This window comes from Pollachius pollachius (assembly GCF_949987615.1).
Source record: "Pollachius pollachius genome assembly, chromosome: 15".
Taxonomy (NCBI): domain Eukaryota; kingdom Metazoa; phylum Chordata; class Actinopteri; order Gadiformes; family Gadidae; genus Pollachius; species Pollachius pollachius.
In genome coordinates this window covers 7,253,266-7,272,684 of record NC_136948.1, presented here as the reverse complement: position 1 = coordinate 7,272,684, position 19,419 = coordinate 7,253,266, and the positions used below count along the sequence as shown (strand labels likewise).

Sequence of the window (19,419 nt, the reverse complement as noted above, 5' to 3'; positions counted from 1 at the left end):
TCGGTCTCTCTCTCTCTCTGTCCGTCTCTCTCTCTGTGTCTCTCTCTCTCTGTCTCTCTCTCTCTCTTTCTCTGTCTCTGTCTCTCTGTCTCTGTCCGTCTGTCCATCTCAGGCGAGGTGGGGCGTCTGTTCCAGCGGACGCTCTTCTTCGAGAGCACGCTGGCGTTGCTGGTGCAGGCCGGCGTGCGTCTGCTGTGGAGCGACGGCGTGCGGGACAGCACCCGCCTGCTGGCCGACCTGGCGCAGCTGGAGCAGAGGAAGGGCCAGGCCATCAGCGTGCCCCTGGAGGTCAGAGGTCAGCACCGGCAGCAGGCCCTGCAGTTCTACCTGGCGCTGCCGGGCGTCGGCTACGTGCAAGCGCTCCACATGGTCCACAACTTCTTCTCCGTGGCCCAGTTCATCACCAGGTGAGGACACGTGTGTTTCATCACTTGTTGGAAAAAAAACAGGACATTGTCTGAGAATCAGATCCAGTGTCTAACATTAGTCATTTTTATGACGAAAAACGACCGTTTTCTCTATGGTCTATAAGCTTCTAAAAACAATGCGAAGGTCGCTCTACTTTACGATGGCTTTGTCTTTGTCCTAAATGGAAACGTCATAAATATATGGCCTGTTAAGCCCTTTGAGACTGTACCGGCGATAAGGGCTGTACAAATTGAATTGAATTTAACTTACATATTTTATTATTAATTGAACGCTCACCGAGGCAGCTAAATGGTGTTTAAAACCAAGCAGGGGCTTTAAACCTAAATCCGAAACACAATTCTGCTTGCCTCCAAAATGGAGAGATGTTCTCCTCGTTTGCCACTGTACCCACTGTCACGATACTTAGTGAGGTAGAGAGGCAGCCCAGGAACAATCTGTGTATCGTGCACTGGAAGTGCTTATTTTTCCTGATAAGACACACGCCCATAAAGTAAGTCTGAAGGTTGCAATTGGCCGGGATCATCAACCACCACGTAGTCCTTAATGAAGCTAGGAGCAGTTCCCTTCTCCGGTGCCTGCCTGATCACCAAACTGCTACTGCTCGTTCCCTCAAGCATAGAGTGAAGGAGTAATTGGAAAGAGAATGCAGGAAATAGCTTTGGGATGCACCCTTTAATCTTCCCTACCACCATGGCCTGCCTGCCCTCACAGCTCCGTAGAGGCCATCCAGAAGGGAGCGGGGATGAGCCGTAGCCGAGCCGAGGACACCTACCGCTGCCTACATTACTCCTGCGACTCCTTCCTGCTAAATACCTCCTCAGCCAAGAAGAAAAGGTAGCAGGCTAAAGCTACAAATCACTAAATCACTACTGCTCAATTTTGTTTTTTTCTCATCCTTTGCACTCAAATTATGTCACTTTTTCCTATGCAATGCAATCATTTTTTCCTATTATTTTGTACTGGACCATATTGGACCTTGAGTTTGTCATTATTTGTTGCTGCTCGCATAGTGTAGAAATCTTGGTTGTACTCAGGAGTTATTCATAAAAATGTGGATGCCCTAGATTAAATATGGTATTTTGTTGTGCCACTTGTATTTGTGTGCAAGTAATAATTTATTTAAATAATTGGTTCACTTGAATGTACCCTTTCAGATGACATGATAAAATGGGTCGATCCTCTTTGTGACTTAATAAAGTATAACTTAAGTATTAGATTTTCCTGTTATAAGTTATGTCAACTGCTCTGCGTTGTCTACCTCTTACCACTTAGACTATAAAATAAATGTAACTGGTTTAATCAGTCATTCATTAAAAAAAATGACAAATGGCAGATTCAACATTTACAGATGTTCATAACACAGGCAACAGTGGTGACCATTTTACAAGGCCAGCGATCACATTCATCTGTCAAATGGCATGGCCCAGGACTGGACGGTTTTAACACAACATGGCACAGCTAAAAATATATAAAGTTATAGAATACTGAAAAATGGTCTACACATTGCAGAACCAAACTCACAGATAATCCCCTTGTCATTGTGCGATTGTTTTTTTTAACCCAATAGACACTTCATATTTATGATACAGCAGTTTCTCAAAACAAAATGAAGGTACGGTAGAAAAGAACTTAATCTGATTAACTGGTTTGGCTTCATTCAATCTGAAAAAAATAATAGTTTAGACTTAACAAAGATAACTTATTTCAAATAAGAGCTTCTCTTTCAGCTAAAAGGATCTTTGGTGGTGTACTTCCAAACCGTTGCCAAAGAAAACCAAGAGGAACATTTAAAATGAATTAACTTTGTCCACTGGATTGAAACAAACGTATTGCTCAGATTCCCATCCATACAATCAGCATAGAATCTTCCACTTGACAAAGTCCCACAGACTCTACAGTAACATGACTTTTCATAGGAAAGTTTGGATATTCTGGAACTGTATAAAGATCCTTAAATAGCTATAAATATAGTATCCAAAAATATGTAGTGTACATGTATGGCTACCTTTTAATGTGTAACTATAAGGACTTGGACGTGGTCTGCTGGTCAATTGTAAACTGAAAAGGCCATGTCTTGTGTCCCAATTCCATTCCTGCTTTATTTGACCAATTTCAAAATTGTACTCTTGGTTGAGCCTCAAACTTTGAAAAAATGAAATGAATTAACTCAAAACAAGGAGAGTTTAACAATCAGTGAATCCAAAAGCTTTTTAGCATCATGTAGTAGTTTTGCAAAGAGGCAAAGAAAGTAATCATACTTTTCTTTTTAAAATAGCCATTTGGAACAAATTACTTTTCATTCAGATGCATTTCAACCAGAGTACTGAATTAATACTCACAGAAGACGCAATCAAAAAAATAAGTGTTGCTTTGACCTAAACAATTTCCTATGCAGTCCCCATTAAACCACACAACTGATATGGTAAGTGGCTATGTAACCCATAAAGTCAAGCATCGTGAGAGGCCATCCTGGTCAGGTGAGTTCATTTAGTTACTCTCTGCAGTTCAGTCTGGAGAATTTAAAATTTATCATTAATAGGATTGTTCATCCAGAGGGGGAAAGAGTTACAGTTCATGATTAAATAGACTGAATGGCAATGATAAAAATGTTAAATCTTCAAGGAAGGTTTTTCTCTCACTCTGATTCACTGGAGAATGCAAGACATCCACCCCCTCTTTTTTTTTTAAGATAAATTCAGTTTTATTTAAAAGAATAATTTTGTTTGAAAATCATGATAATTAAAACACAATCCCGTAAGGATAAGAACATCCAGGACGCACTACTGTCCAAATAATTACAGAGGGGAGAGATGTGGAGGGGTTGGCCCGGGTTTTGTCATTCTCCGAAACGCCCCGTTTTTATGGTGAAAGGAGCATAGAACCAGATGGGAGTTGGTAAAATGAAAGGTATAAGATAATATTACCAGGAAGTTGTGAATGTATATTGTGATTTAAAAGTCTAGACCCCGTATATAAGACGACCCCAATGTTTTCCCCAAACTGGTCTCATATTCGGGTCAATACAGATCTACCCAGCCAAGGCCACACTGATATTCCTTGCGAAACGCAAACTGCAATATCTTGATGGCCTCACGAGGCTACATAAAGTCACCTAAATAACGAATATTAAAACAATCGACTCTTTACTAAAACCAAGGATGTTCGTATTTACAAGTACAGTTGTAATCTTAAAATACAAAAGAAGTGGTCACTTGTCAAGGCACTCCAAGGAGTCAAGTTCCCTTGGAATAGATGCTTCTCTAGAAAAAAAAATCTGTTCAGAAAAAAACGTTGCAACACTGTGGAAACAAACCAACCCGGTTCCACAGATCCTCTCCAAGCTGCGGTTTCCCTGCTGCGTCTCCCGACGATGGTCAAAGGCCCTGAGAAGCAAAGAAAGATGCAAAGTGTGCTGATGCATGGGTGTGCTTCAGCTCTGGACCAGCACACTAACCCTCCCCCCCCTTCCACGGTGGGTCAGGGAGGGCTTGGAGTTACATGCTGGTGGGCTGCACCGAAACAGCCTGTGTCTCACAGTCCTGGAGGGCGGAGCCATCGCCCTGGCGCATGTACATCAGGAAGAGTGTCACGCTGGCGAAGGTGGTGGCGTTGACGGGGAAGGCGCGTAGCAGCGTGGACGTGAGGCCGCGCGTGAACACCCGCCAGCCCTCCTTCTTCAGGCTCTGCCGCACGCAGTCGGCGATGCCGTTGTACTGGTGGACCCCGCCCATCCCGTCCGCCTGGAGGCGGGACTTGATCACGTCCACGGGGTAGGTGGAGAGCCAGGAGGCGATGCCCGACATGCCGCCGGCGAACAGCAGCTTGGGGATCATGTAGGGGTCGTCGGGTTCGCAGCCCAGGCGCCGCGTCAGCACGTCGTACGCCAGGAAGTAGATGCCGAAGCCCGGAGTCTCGCGGATGACGGTGGTGACCATGCCGCGGTTGATGCCCCGGATGCCCTCCCGGCGGTAGATCCGCACCAGGCAGTCCAGGGAGTTCTTGTACAGCTTCCGCGAGGACTTCTTCTCGCCCGTGCCCTGCATCTGCATGCGCGTCTTGGCCAGCTCCATGGGACAGCAGATGACGCACTGGATGAGGCCCGCCGACGCGCCAGCCAGGAACTGGTTGGCCGGCGTGTCACGGCCCAGGAAGCGCATGGCGTTGCCCTGGACGCCGAACACGATGGCGTTGATGAAGGTCAGCCCCATCATGGGAGAGCCGATGCCCTTGTACAGGCCCAGCATCTGTGCAAGACGAGGGTGCAAGCGTGTTTTAGTCAGATGAACGGGACAAGCACTAACAGAATAGATAATTACACAATCGTCTACACCTCCTCTATGGCTGTCAATGAGGAGGAAAAAAAGCACAAGCTATCGCTAAATATGTTAACACCGGAATTTCCCGCCTAGGATCAATAAAGTATGATATTATCTTATACGCTTCATGTTGATCATGACGATAGGATTTCTGCACTTCTTTAAAAATTAACTGTTGAAAATGTTGCTTACTACAGAATGAATCTATTTGCATATATATATATTAAGGTTAGTGTTAAAATCTGCACCCACAACCATGCTGTCTCTAGCTCACGCTGAGATCCCAGAAGTAAACCATACACTGATAGACCATACAGACACACTCCCCCAGGCCTCCGATGCCAACGTGTACAAAGGCTTAATTTAGCCTTTACAGAAATAAGGCCCTGGCTGACCGCAGCTAGCTGATATGCTCCCTGACTTCCCCACTGGCGATAAGCTCCATGCTCTGGGTGGATGGAGCCAATTGAGGCAGCGGTGCATAATAACTAGACCTGTAACCCGACACCACCATCATGTCGTCTGATTAGGCCATTGAATTCAATTTTACACTACATTTACTTTTCTTTTCTTTTTTAGCTTCCCAGACCTTCTGATATCAATCAAAGCGTAAAAAGGTTAATTGAAAAAAAATTTAACTACACCAAAACACCTTGCCAGGTTAAAACAATGTAAATACTGGACAAAGTGCTGAGTAGCTATAGGAATCACATAGTAGAGGTTAGTAAATAAAATGACTGGGCCAGTAATGGATCCCCCACTTGGCTTGGTGGGAGATACCTCTTCTTTCTAAGAAGGATCTAGCTCTTCGTTCACTCTTTCGTGGAAGCCTATATATATGCTATTATGGTTGAAGGAAAAGTCGGATTCACATTTAAACAACTACTGCAACTGAAGGGACAGAGAAACAATATTTCTGAGACAAATATGACAACTCTATGAAGACAGAGCATCGAAAAGCACTTTGTGGTTAGAGATGCAGCGATTATAGAATTTAAGCTGAACAATTTTCTTGTTTCTTGTTTGTTTAATTTGCCCTCACTGAACAAAGAATGACCAATGTCACTTTTTGGAGAATGAGACCCGAAACTCTGTAGGGTCACCAAACTGTGACATTTTAAAAGCGTTTAATAGTGACATCGGTTAATCCCTGCATCCCTACTTCTGGGTTTGTAGACTAGCAAGAGCGGGTGACTATGAAAGACAATAGCCAGCTGTGGACAGCTGCTCCTTTCAGGGTATAAGCAGAGTACATTATATATCCTACATTATTATCCTGACCTTCATTTTTAAACGTGACATATTACACCACCAGGTGTGAGTGTGATAAGCCGTCACACGCCCACTTGTGATGTCAGAAAAGCAGAATTTCAAAACGGCTTGTAACGGCTAATCATACGCACACCTGGTGGTATAATTTGTCACCTTTAACAATGTAAAGTGTCATTGTAATATACAGAAAAGAAGAGAACACAGTTCTGGTGGTACATAGTAGTACAAGATGTTTAGTTTACTCACCGACTCCTGGCGTACGATGGACTGGAAGCAGTGGTAGGTCCCCCTGTAGAGGGGTTTATCCACACTCTGAATTTGGAGCCTCACCTGTTACGCAAGGCCAATGCGTAAAGGGCAGAATATAAAAGACCAGCGGCACGCTGTACATCAAATGCTACATAGGATCTTCATGCGACAGCTTGGGAAATACTGCTTTAAAGAAAATCGTCACGTATCAGTACTTTCCAATAGACAGAACAACGTCTCTGCCTCTGTTTTTTCCTCTACCACTGATAACTCAAGAGGGAACGTGGTTTGAGAAAACAAGAAGGCCTTGGACATACAAGGTTACATTTCCTTGGAAAGGCTGTCCGTCTCTTTATCATTTACAACACAGTAACATCGTTGTTGTTAAAGACAGCCACCCTCCGTCCCACCACACACACACAAACAAACACTCATTATAGGCATTCAGAACATCAATCTATCTTAAGTGCACATGTTGATTACCACCCAACAAACCCAAAAACAAGTGTAATTTCCTGGAGACTGTTTCACAAATGTGTCCCTCGTATTAGTTTAAACTACTGTGATTGATTTATAATATTAGGTCATGGGGAGATATGAGCAGCATTCTAACTGTATGAATCATTTTTAGGGATAATGACAAAAGACATGCAACATTTGCCGGTGGTCGTACCGTTGCTTTGTGTTGCTATGTCAATTCGTTATGACTCATTAGATCTTGTCATTCTATTCTATCTTTGAGTTCTGTTGTCAAAGTAAATAATAACCTATGCCCCCCCACTGGTAAATCAACAACTGTCTTTTCTGTTGCATTCCACACAGATGATGTACTTAAGTTTACAAGTTTGTGCATGACACCATCCTTTCCCGTCTGTCTGTGCTGAGAAGCCTACAGTTAAATTACCCAGTGCAACTTTGGATTTGAATTTTTCCAATCCATTTAATCACAGTCTGTTGGTATTTTCAGGATAATTTTGATAAAGAAATGTTGAGAGGCAGACTGAGCTTTTCAGTCAGATAATGGAGCCAGATTAACAAAGAATAATCCAAACAAATCAATTTTATAAATCAAGTTCATTATATTTGACTCTGGTTAAAATAGGTAAATAAATGCCCTATACTTAGGTGTAAATCGTTAAAAAAAAAACCTGATGCAATGGTGTCTGAAAACAGTGAGGCAACACACTTTATTTGTGTTTGATTTTACAAGGGCACTAGTGCCTTCTTCGTTCGCTATACAAGATCAAAGAGTACGGTGACATAACAGTGACCCACCTTTACAGTATCAAAAGGATGTCCAACCAAAACACCAGCAGCGCCTGGGAAATAATAGAACACAGATTTAACAAAGAATCCCCACATTAACATAAACATTTACCAAAGTACAGCACTCTTCACTGGATGGAGCATGATAAAACCTGCTTCAGATCATATTGACGTGTGCTTAAAGGCTCTATTAAAGACTATTGAGAGTAACATTTTGCAGACTACAACTTCATTTATTATAAGTAATATTACTATGCATGTTTAACACAGACTTATATATAATGCTTAAAGGCTTGCCTATGTTATCCAACTCCACAGACAAATTACAATAGTTAATGTTGGTTCATTCATCAGTTGTGTGATGCAAACTAGTAGATACCAGTGTTATTTGTTAGAAAAATTGAATTATTATTCACAAAGAATATCATTCATGGCGCTGGAGGTTACAATACCATTATCATTCAATATCCCCTTGACAGATTAACTGACCCATTCCCCCGGGTCACGCGCTAACGCGATGGTCGCAAATGTAACTGTAGTGATGGACTGCTATTGCCACATACCAACACAATTTATGCATTGCAGACACCATTACCCAATTGTAGTCTACACACCCGGCACAATAGCGTCCCCCCCCCTAGTCTGAACTCAAGCAATGAACGTGTGTGTACACACCCAGATGAGGGATCTTTTTTCTTCAATAACGTGGCATCGACCTGATGATGCATACTCATAAAACTGAAAGCACGTTGGCACACACTTAAACGCAGCAGTGCTAACTTCTTCCTTTCAAAATGCTACCTGCATGAAGCTAACTGAATGGAGATCTCGTCATTTGCATCTGATCATGGTGGTGAGGTATGGATGAGTTATAAATGTAGGATGTATTGGTTGCAAGGAATACTTACCTCCAAAGCAACCCGCAGCGAAGTCCAAAGCCATCCCTCTCTGAACGTTAGCAGCTTTATATTGGTCAAGCTAACTAGCGAAGCAGAAATTAATGACCCACAACTCCTTACTATTTACTTCTAAGGTTGTGTATGGAGGTATTTTGCTTAATACAATTTAAAATCCCAATTTGGGAATAAGTAAACTAGCCCCTGATAATCCAACCAGCATGTGATTGGGGTTTTCAAAGTTTGATGATGAAAAAACCCTCCAAACTTCTCTTTCTTGTACGCTCTGATTTGGGCCACACGGTATTCTGGATATAATCCCGGATGGATTTAAACGGGGGCAGATTAAAAACCTTCTGTTAATATAACAAACTACTCTTCCCTTCCTCTCGGCTGTAGATGGTCCGGCTACTTAACTCAACTTCCACAGATGCGACCTTTCTATTTCTGTGGTGGGAGGAGGCGGGGGGAATACAGAGTCAAAACGTGTGCCTGTCCTTTTTGAGGAAGCCCAATCGCATCCCTCGGGACTAGACAACTCCCCCAGCTGATCCTGTCCACCCCTCTCCGTCATTGGCTGCTGCACATACCGCTTCCACGGCGTGTCTCTGGACACTTTAACCCCATAATATGTATTCTTAAATTGATCTGGTGACATTAACGTCTGGTGACAAAACTCAAAACATTGATATATTACCACGTGCTAAACATGTGGATGGTGGCCAAGCCTAGAACAATGATTTATTGTCACTATTTTCACTTTTTAAATGCAACTCTATAGGAAATCAGCAATTTGCATGCTCTTTAAATAATAACTTAGATCAAAAATGCATGTCATTGTGATAATCAAGACATCCAAAGGCCTGTTCAATTGTAAGATGTTGATATTTAGTCTGTATTAGGACGGAAAACGTTAGAAAAGTAAGGGGTTAATCACAGTAAGTGTGTTTTATCTTCCATGTGCGTGTGTTTTATCTTCCATGTGCGTGTGTTTTTGAAAGAAGTATTTTTGGCACACATAATACATATTTATCAACAGTAAATCTGAATACTATCAACCGAAAATTTAGAAACACAACGTAGTCTATTTGTTGATTTTGGGGATGCGTAAGATGTCGGAGAAGGTTCATGTTTACAAAGGCATTGCCTGTCATTTTACCTTTGTACGTATAGCAATGTGAATAAATTACTGCATTCAGGACACTGCACACTTGCTATGAGAAACCAGAAGAAACAGGACTCGAGGAAAGCTGATGGTTATTGGATCTGGCTCCTTACGCAGACAGTAAAACAATTAATTAATAATAATAATTTGTTCTTGAGTATCATGACTTTTTATGTCATTCTGAATAGGATGAATAATACACAATCATTCTTTAGTCATTGTGCAATGACAATAGCATTGCAAAACGATCCAGTTATGAATCTCATGGATCATGATATAAATGTTTAAAGTAAAATAAATGTAATATTTAGCCAGCCACTAACTTATATGACTTCCATTACATACTTGTAAGTTGTACTGCAGCTACCGTTACAAAGTACGTACTGGTACCAATTGGATGCATACTGTGTACAACAGCTGTTGCACACAGTATGCATACAATTGTTACATATACAACAGGGGATTTAACTGATGAGCAAAGCTGTAGTGCCACCCATCGATGTCCGCGGGCTCAGTCGATATGACGTATGGGATTGTGGGGCAGAATAGCCCAAAAAGCATGCTGGCTTGCATGCAAGTTCGACCGAATGTAGTGCAACATCCTGTTTTCGTGTTTTTGGCATAGGCTACTGCATTTTAAATATCATGTATTTGGACATATAATAAAACTTTTCCTGGCATACTAAATAGTATGGTACTAGAATGGGTATTGGAACGCATGGTTTGTTTCACTTAGTCGCTACAGCGCTTGTGGCTGAACCGCAGTGATTTGGACCAATAAGCGTCCTCTGAGGAACTACATAATCTACGTCAGTGGTTTTCAAACTGTGAGGCGCGCCTCCCCTGGGGGGCGCCAGAGTTCCTCAGGGGGGGCGCGACGTGAGAAAAAATAAGCCAGAAAAGTAACAGAAAAAAACGCGAAGACGCAAAGTCAAACGCAAACTCATTTCTCCCACTAAAGTAGAGGTGAGCTAAAAAGGAGGCTAAACTGGCAGTTTACAGATTAAGCTGTTCAAATGTATTTAAAAAAAGTTAAACAAAAACATGCTTAGATAAAGATGTTAAACTGTGTTCAGAAATGTAATTAAAAACGCACAAAGATGATTGGAATGTTTCAAAAATATCTTTCAAATGTTTCAAAAATATGATCAGATATATTTAAAATGTGTAAAATATGAACAAAGATGTTTAAGATATGATCAGAGATGTTTAAAATGTGTAAAATAATTAAAAGATCTTTCAAAACACAGGGATTTTGAACATTTTTATTTGGTGGGGGCTCAGCTGAAGTTTGTTCTCTGAGGGGGGGCTCACTCTCTCATACTTTGAAAACCCCTGATCTACGTGAATAACATGATAGATGGTGATACATATGTTTCATACAATCAAATCTGCAAATCACTAACAACAGATGTTTGGTTCCTGGGCGCCCACATACTGGACGGGTACAATCCAGAATTGAATTTTTAAAATGATATCTTTGAGTACCCTCTTTAATATGCTCTCTCGAGTATGTAGTTTTTGACAAGGAATCATTTAATTACAGTTATCTGCAATTTATGTCAGGTCTAGCAAGTCTACTTTTTTTAACGCGTTCATTTTTGAAGTGGTCCAGGTTGTCCCAGATGGATTGCCATACATTGGCTTTCACATCCCACGTTTGTAATGTTTGACAGCTGACGTCAGAGCGAGGGGCACTACGCCGCAGATCAGCCGAGTCATGATCTCATGATCCATTCAGCCTCTTAGGACAGTATTCGTTGCCGATTTCAGTGTAGAACCACAAAAGCATTCCCGCTTGAGGTTGTCTTGAATCATTATGGCCAACGTTTATACATTTAAAAAATGAACGGTCAAATCACATTTGCTAGTTTGCCTGATCGCTAGCTTAGGCTAGCTTCCAATCGAGCCTTGTTAATCTTTCTGTTTTATACAGAATAGGAAGACAATGCATTGCGCCGACTTTCTAGCTGGTTCTGTTGGAGGTAAGTTCTATAATTTTGCATGGGGCGCACAGCAGTTTAATGCCCACTTCGCAGCGTCTTCACCTCTAATGACCACGGTAGAGATTCGACTTCATTGTGAGTTGGATTCACATTAATATCGCGAGTTAAAATAACCTTGAATGTTGTCTTAACAGGGGCCTTTGGTGTTGCAGTTGGGTACCCTTTAGATACAGTCAAGGTATATTTGAACACCCCTATAAGCAGTAAAAGTATATGATAAACACATGAAGGCAATATTGAGCCAAACCTCTGTTCCTTTGATGATATAGGTGAGGATTCAAACGCAACACCAGTACACGGGAGTTTGGCATTGTATTCGCTCTACATGCAAGAATGAAGGGGTCAGTTAAGCAACTCTTGGCCATCTTTTTGGAGCACATCTCAGATATTGTCTTTCCATTTAAAATCAATCTGACACTTTCTAATTATCTAAATGCTCTGCCCATTGGGTTCCCCTTTTGAACCTTAGGTGAAGGGTTTCTACAAAGGCATGTCCATGCCAGTCACCACCGTTTCCCTGAGCTCTTCTGTGGTGTTTGGGACCTACAGGAATATCCTCCAAATCCTGGGTCAGCCACGACATAGGAGTGTGGATGCTCGACCGGCCAAGCTAGATATCTTCCTCTCTGGGCTTGCTGGAGGGGTTGCGCAGGTATGGAACCAGATTAAGTTGGCCCTAATTTGACTTGATGCAAAAGGTGCCAGTCGGCTGTAAGCTGTTTACATATATATATGAACCCTTTTAGCATTTAAACCCACAACACCAGATGGCACAGGCATTGCTAAATAACCAATTTCAATAGCTGTGTTGGGAACATTATAATTAAGGAGAATAGTTCTTCTAAAATGACTAATAATTAGTAAAATATCTATTCTAAAATAAAATCACAAATTAATTTGCATATGTTTAATTAATGTTTAATTAGAGAATAAGAATAAATTATGGCTGCACTTTTACGCAACTGACCTTAGTTAGTTGATATTACGTACATCCATCACCGTCTGTACTCTATGCCTTTAATTCCTCAGGTGTCTGTGATGTCCCCGGCGGACATTGTGAAGGTGCGTCTGCAATGTCAGGTGGTTCCCATGCAGGGGCTCGCTGCCGGGTCGCCGAAGCCCAAGTACCGGGGGCCAGTGCACTGCCTGCTGACCATCGCCCGGGAGGAGGGGGTTCTGGGGCTGTACAAGGGAGCCCAGGCACTTGCTCTGAGAGATGGACCTGCCTTCGCCACCTATTTCACCACCTACAATGTTATCTGTGAGCAGCTGTCCCCCCCGGGGCAGACCAGGCCAGGTACAATAAAGCACTGGTTATGTTTGTATCCTGTATACCCCTATATGTACTGTGCACTGCATTCTGAACGTATTCAGACTGCTGCACTTTGTCCCCATTTGCTTTTTCCTTTTTATGTTGTATGTATTACATTATATGTAATTTTATGTAAGTCAGAGCCTTAATCTTAAAGGAATTTTGATTACGTCAATTTGTTGTTTTAAAGAATTGGGAACCTTTTAAGAAAAAACTCTTCTTGGTTTTGGGAATCTTATAGGCTTCTGTTGGTACATTAATTATGAAAGAATTACGTTATCCCTTTTAGAATACGTGGGAAATGAAAAGAACATGTGGAACGAGTGACGTGTATGTGTCAGAGATGGCTAACCTCTCACCAAAGCTCACCCAGCTAGTGAATAACTAGCGCATTGCAAGATGGCTTTAATTTCATAGTTCAAAGTGTACCTTGTATTGCACCGATACCTCCAACAACGCTTTCCTCTCTACAGATTGGAAGGTGGTCCTGCTGGCAGGGGGTCTATCGGGCACATGTGGCTGGTTTGTCGGCACTCCCATGGACGTGATCAAAGCCCGTCTCCAGATGGACTGGATGGGGGAGAGGAAGTACAAGGGCTTCTTCCACTGCATCACGGACAGCGTACGTAGAGAGGGGGCGGGTGTGCTCTACAAGGGACTGGCGATCAACTGCGTGCGTGCCTTTCCCGTCAACATGTCTGTGTTTGCCATGTATGAAGTAGTGATCCGCCTGCTCAGACCCTCAACCTAGCGGTTCCAGAGCTGTTAAGTTCTACCTCGGTGTCCCATTACTGGAAGCGGACCACACTTTGGGAATTTGCTTATTTTTATCTTTACATACATATGTATGTATATTAGGATGGGATCATTTTCTTGGTCAGTATGTTTTCTTTTTACTGATGTAGGCCTACGTATCATGATCAAGTTTTTCTCAAACCTTAAAATAGAACATTTTAAAAGTAAGTAAAATATCAACATTCTTGCATATTTCTTTAATGCTTAAAATTTGAATGAATTTGCTTTTAATGTTTAGATCTTAAGAGATGGTACTTCATACACATCGCCATTGCAATTTTCCAATGCCAAACATCATATTTGCTCAAATATGAATGCCTCTATGAGGACTTCTGGACACAACCACATTTCCCATGAGCTCTTTTGGCCCATGTACATGCATACTCTATACATATGCACATTTTGCTGTGAAATCCAATAGAATAGCTGTCTGGGAATTCGGTAACAATTCATGTAGCTATGAAATTGTAGCCATACTTGAAAACTGTGTTTGCGCGTGACAATATTCCAACCTACATAAACCCATCATTAGGCCGTTAACTATGACATGAATTGTATTAAATATCTTCATTAATATTATTTTAACATCACAAGCTGTGATTATGAATGTGTTCGTAAGGCAGCTGATGACACAATTGTTGTGGCTTGACGTAGAAAACACTGCAATCTACCTCTATTCAATGTATACATCATATTTAAGTATAGAGCTATATTTAAACGTGGTTAATACTACTACACTACTAATTTATTCATGGGTGAAACAGATTTGTTTGAAATAATCTGGTCTTTAAATATTTTTGAACATATTTTTAGACAGTAAAATGACAAACCTGTTCAGTAATTATTAATAAAGGTTATAATATGTAATATGTGCTCAGTCAGTGTTTTTTTTTTTTGATTGCAGAGTCCAATTCTAATCATCCAGTTCTCCCGACAGATAATATGTAGCCTACATGTCTATAGATGTCTGGAGAGGGAGATAACACAGCAACCAAAACAGTAACTGGCATGAAAAGAATGTAGGAAGGAGTCGACAAGGGAAACCATGACGCTTCAAGGCTACAAATGATGTCAACAAATATTGACAGTGTTAAGGATGATTCTTTTCCTTAATGACTGATAAGCTATGAAAGAAAAATGAAATACTTAGGAATACTATCCATGACACAATTGTGTTGGGATGTTTAAGTACACAGCTTTGACATCCAAACGTTTGTTATCCATAACCAATTAATCAATTTTAACTGTTCACGTCCCTTTATGTTTAAATGGAAATGAGGCTGTTTCGTGTAGTGTCAATCATAACGGTCTTATTTGAGGTGTGATATTTCATCCTGGGTTGCCCCTTGGTGATCTTTCAGTGTAAGGTATATTAGTCCCAGACTGACATTTAGAAAACAATTTCAATCGTATTGCCTAACTGTCTTCTGCAAATTTGAGTGTTTACCAATAGTAAAGACATACACAGTGTGAGGGATATCACTTTACTTGTCATTTGAAAGGACGGGCTGAGCTTAAGACAGGGGTACACTCCTCCCTTCGTTGTACACTGATCACAGCCATACAAACATTGAGGTTACACGCCGTGGTTGCTAGATCGTAAGCGTTTCCAGTGCCATGCTTCCTTCAAAAGCAGGGAATAGCGGGAATAGTGTTCTCAGGGCTAAAAGTTAAAATTTAACGGTCTGGGGGTCATAAATTGTTTAACCATTTCGTCCGTGACATTTTTGCGGTTTTCTTGATGGGCTGTGATCATTGGCTGGAGCGTCTCAATCAACATCTTCTTCAACTCTCCTGTCAACAAAGCACCACTGGTGTAGTCCTGTAGAATGAGAGAGAGAAGGCATAGAAGAAAGTTAGATTAAAAAAATACATAAGCTATTTTTCCTTTAAAAGGTAAGAAGGTACAATGCACTTTTCTTTTTTTTAATGTGGTCTTAAATACATTCCGTCATGTGTACGCTAACTTTAAGGCTACAGGGCGTTATATTAATTGGTCAGACTCCTTATACACTAGTAAAAACATACTTATGAATACTATATTCTATTCATGCCAAGTCCAATCTGCAGATAAGACTAAATTCTACACACTGCACCTTTAAGATTCAGGAAAATGATTACAATAGTAGAAACATTGATTTCTAAATATTTTCTTTAAAAGTGGGATCTATTGAATCTGTAGATCTACCTGTCTGATCTTCTCCAGCTGTTCGTCATCCTCCATGAAGAAGGTGAGGTACATGAAGGCGACGTCAATGTCTGGGTTACCACCTTGCTCCCTGTGTTCCTCGATTGTGTCTTTTCCTCCAGAGAATGCATGCTTGTTTACCTAGCAACAGGAACCAAAAGGCCAGGTTAGACAATAATAGTTCACTTGCCGTTTCTGGTGCTATGGTTTTTTTTAAATAGTACAAGATCTCAAGACGAGAAAAGGACATAGCTATAACTGTATCGACGCAAGCCAGTAGACATTGCTAAATGGAAAACGTACATAGTGAAGGTATAGGTATATAATTGTTATCATTTCAACCAACAATCATGTGTTACGGTGTTGGTCCCCTGTGAGCATGGCACTACCTTATTTTTGATCTGCTTGGGGGTGTCTGTGAGGAAGATGGAGGAGTTGGCGTCACTGGCGCTCATCTTGGTCTGGGCCCCTTGCAGGGCGGGGAAGAAGGTGGAATGCAATAGGGCGGGTTTAGGATAGCCAATCCGGGGGGCCACGTCACGGGTCATCCTGAAGTAGGGGTCCTTGTAGTGAGAGAAGAGACAGGTTCAGTCATGTGAGTGTTTAAGGTCCCAAGACATGCCACCAGGTGTGGTGTGATTAGCCGTTACAAGCCGTTTTGGAAATCTGCCCCTTATGACATCACAAGTGGGCGTGTCCACCAAGATGTGTGACGGATAGATGAGCAACGTTTGCTACAGTCCACTGGGTAGGCTGGTAGACTGATCTATCCAGCACACATCTAGGTGGACACGCCCACCTGTGATGTCGTAACGGCTAATCACACCACACCTGGTGGCATGTCGTTGGCCCTTTAATGATCCATCTGGTACTGTTGAGCATTGTGGTGGTAGGCATCTGTGATAGTTCTCACCTGGTCAATGGCACACGGGATGAGACATTGAACATCCTTCCGTCCTTTGAAGATTTGTGGGAAAGAACTACTGAAGGCCGGGGCGGCCTGGATGGCTGGGAAGCTGATTTTCCCTTTAAAAAAAGACAATGGAATCCATTAGTGACTCCTTTCCATTCAGATAGATGGAAGTTTTGCTCTGGTATACGATTCTTCTTACCGATGCAGTCACTGTCAGAAAATCCAAAGATGCCTTTGACTTGATTGAAGGTAACATGCTTCTGAACCTTAACCACATTTCTATAAAACTCTGGGGATGAACTGGGGAGGAGAGACAATCATTACTATCAGAAATCTGTCAGAAAATCGGGCACTCAGGTGCATATAGCCACTAGAGTTCAAGTTACCCCATGTAGTCGAGGTCGGAGAAGATGAAGGTCTTGTTCACGTCGAAGCCGCACGCGATGATGTCCTTGGCATTCTCCTCGGCAAAGCGGTGGCAGTCCTCTAGCGAGAGATCCTTCCACAGATACTTCTCATCGTCCGTTAACTGGATCACCAAAGGGATGTCGAACACATCCTGTAGCCATCTTAGAGTAGGAGAAAAATCCAAAATGTTTTAAAAACATGATTACCACGATAGGGCGTTACTCTTGAGAGGTTTAGCAGACACTCCAAAGCAACTTGCAGTGATTTATTTTAGATAATTAACAAGTAGTAGGGGTTAGTTTGTCTTGCCCCGTATGCCTACCAGTAGCCTGCAGACCTTGGGGTTCGAACCCAGAACCTTTCAGCTGAGATTCAATCACCCTAACTTCTGCCCCATCAATATAGTTGTTTATTGGAATATCAGCCTTTGTATAATGTAATACTTTCCTAGTATAATGTTATAATATAATGTAATAACAATAACAGTCTCTGCTTGAATATTTCAAAGGTACTGGTATATTTAGGATTCTCACTTGGTGAAAACGAAGGGAATCAGGTGTCCTACATGCATGGCCTGTGACGAGGGGCCTCTACCGGTGTACAGGTAGAAGGACTTCTGCTTCTCATAGGCATCCAGGACCTGATTCATATCTCTGCCAGATAGAATAACAACAACACAAAACACAACCATCACACTTGATTGTCGTTCAGTATTTATCAAGTTTATATGATTAAAATATTTTTACATCACGTGATGGAGACTAGTGAATCACTAAGGACATTGAGAAATTAGGACAGTATCAAACACGAGTTATAGGGTTGTGAAAAGGTGTCCTCTTCTACGAACCTGTGGGAAAAGAAGATCCCCCTTCGTAGGAAGCGGTGGGGTTTCTGTCCCGACACCTTCTCAATTCTGTCCACCAGTTCCTGGTCAATCTTACTGCTGCCAAATCTCACTGATAGAAACCACACCAAATGAGAAGGATAACATTTTAGAACCACGTCAAATGTGTTCAATATTTTTACGCGACTGTAAAGATGCCAATTACCTATGAGTTTATCATAGTCCACTCCTTTGGCACTATTGGTGGCGACGTTCCAGGGATCCACAGTATCCTCCTCACCACCATTTTCTGATTGCCTGTCGTTACTAACAGCCGTTCCTGAGGGCGGACACCCTGCTTTGTAGTCCTGACCGGTTACCTCTTTGTAGTCCACTTTCAACTTTAGTAACAGCTGGATGGCTGCGTCAACATCTGCCTTTACATGAAGATACGGACGACGGTATTACATTGAAATGGCATTCAAATATTTGATTTTTATTACACAACCTATTGTCAATATGGAGGAATCATAATGCTTACTTTGTCGGCCTTAGCGGTTTTCAAGGATCTGACTTTGTCCCCTTGGGCCGTTAGTTGTTCATAGAGCTCCATCGTGGTCGCGCCCCCAACACCTCCTTTAAAATGTGTCCCCTTCTGCCCCATAAAACAAAAGTCAAATAGCACAGCAAACGTTACAAATAGTAAGATTTGATTGAAAAATGCCTAGCATTACTTCCGTGCATTCATAATTAGGAAAAAAGTGCACTGCAACATCAAGAAATTGTATAACATTTCACTCATTAACTAAATGCAATAAGATACATATTATAGACATGGCTAAGTTTAGCTACTAAGTAAGCAGGCAATACGATATTACATGAGGCTCAGCTTCTACAATATGATTAGGGCATCCGTATAGATATATATCGTTTAACATACTATGTGAACGTTGTATGACGTTTACTGTTAAACGAAGAGAGCCTACCGATCGTATATATTTAAACAGCTGTCAGCTCATTCAACCTGCATCAGCTCAGTATAATCGAAATTGGTTTCATCAGCAAGTCCAGTGAGTTGGTCACTCCAAACTGTTTCCCCGCAAACATGTGAGTTTTATGGTTCCGCCCTGCATTCGCATTTTAAATATAAGCTCTTTTGACATTTCTAGTCAAGTGTGTGTATTGATCCTTGATTGCAGAGTATATGCATTAAGCTCAGTACAATTATATACACGAATTACACATTGTTTAATTGAATGCACAAAGAATGGAAAGGCGGAAGCCATTATATTTCAACTGTCAAAATAAAAGTTCATTTTGTAGACGTAGTACGTTCCATAATGATAAATTGGCATAACCTTTACTTTGAAAACAATCTATC

General features: G+C 41.6%; 4 protein-coding genes across 5 annotated transcripts in view; 2 read left to right on the top strand and 2 right to left on the bottom strand.

Moving 5' to 3' along the window:
* fancm (FA complementation group M) overlaps nucleotides 1-1,569 on the top strand; it is a 29,624-nt gene extending 28,055 nt beyond the window's left edge. The window contains 2 exon segments of the mRNA XM_079751922.1: nucleotides 113-407; nucleotides 1,141-1,569. Of these exon segments, the coding sequence (XP_079608048.1) occupies nucleotides 113-407; nucleotides 1,141-1,267 (422 nt within the window). The 3' untranslated portion in view covers nucleotides 1,268-1,569.
* Nucleotides 1,570-3,387: 1,818 nt separating this feature from the next.
* Nucleotides 3,388-8,556, bottom strand: slc25a29l (solute carrier family 25 member 29-like). Its single transcript, XM_079752902.1, has 4 exons — nucleotides 8,441-8,556; nucleotides 7,542-7,585; nucleotides 6,264-6,347; nucleotides 3,388-4,673 (listed from the first exon to the last, which is right to left on the bottom strand). Exons 1-4 carry the CDS (start codon nucleotides 8,472-8,474, stop codon nucleotides 3,924-3,926), a joined length of 912 nt encoding a protein of 303 aa, XP_079609028.1. The 5' UTR covers nucleotides 8,475-8,556; the 3' UTR covers nucleotides 3,388-3,923.
* Nucleotides 8,557-11,375: 2,819 nt separating this feature from the next.
* Nucleotides 11,376-14,441, top strand: slc25a47b (solute carrier family 25 member 47b). Its single transcript, XM_079751751.1, has 6 exons — nucleotides 11,376-11,578; nucleotides 11,734-11,777; nucleotides 11,869-11,940; nucleotides 12,069-12,251; nucleotides 12,629-12,896; nucleotides 13,385-14,441. The coding sequence occupies exons 1-6, from the start codon at nucleotides 11,542-11,544 to the stop codon at nucleotides 13,660-13,662; spliced, it is 882 nt and encodes a 293-aa protein (XP_079607877.1). The 5' UTR covers nucleotides 11,376-11,541; the 3' UTR covers nucleotides 13,663-14,441.
* Nucleotides 14,442-15,184: 743 nt separating this feature from the next.
* wars1 (tryptophanyl-tRNA synthetase 1) lies at nucleotides 15,185-19,114 on the bottom strand. 2 transcript variants are annotated; one of them, XM_079752587.1, is made up of 11 exons: nucleotides 19,025-19,114; nucleotides 18,580-18,693; nucleotides 18,265-18,475; nucleotides 18,063-18,171; nucleotides 17,749-17,868; nucleotides 17,194-17,376; nucleotides 17,007-17,107; nucleotides 16,808-16,920; nucleotides 16,284-16,457; nucleotides 15,895-16,035; nucleotides 15,185-15,528 (listed from the first exon to the last, which is right to left on the bottom strand). In XM_079752587.1, the coding sequence occupies exons 2-11, from the start codon at nucleotides 18,649-18,651 to the stop codon at nucleotides 15,370-15,372; spliced, it is 1,383 nt and encodes a 460-aa protein (XP_079608713.1). In that variant the 5' UTR covers nucleotides 18,652-18,693; nucleotides 19,025-19,114; the 3' UTR covers nucleotides 15,185-15,369. The 2 variants fall into 2 exon arrangements, with proteins under 2 accessions (XP_079608713.1, XP_079608714.1); XM_079752588.1 differs by having other exon boundaries at nucleotides 18,580-18,690; nucleotides 19,025-19,066.
* Between the last annotated feature and the right edge of the window lie 305 nt (nucleotides 19,115-19,419).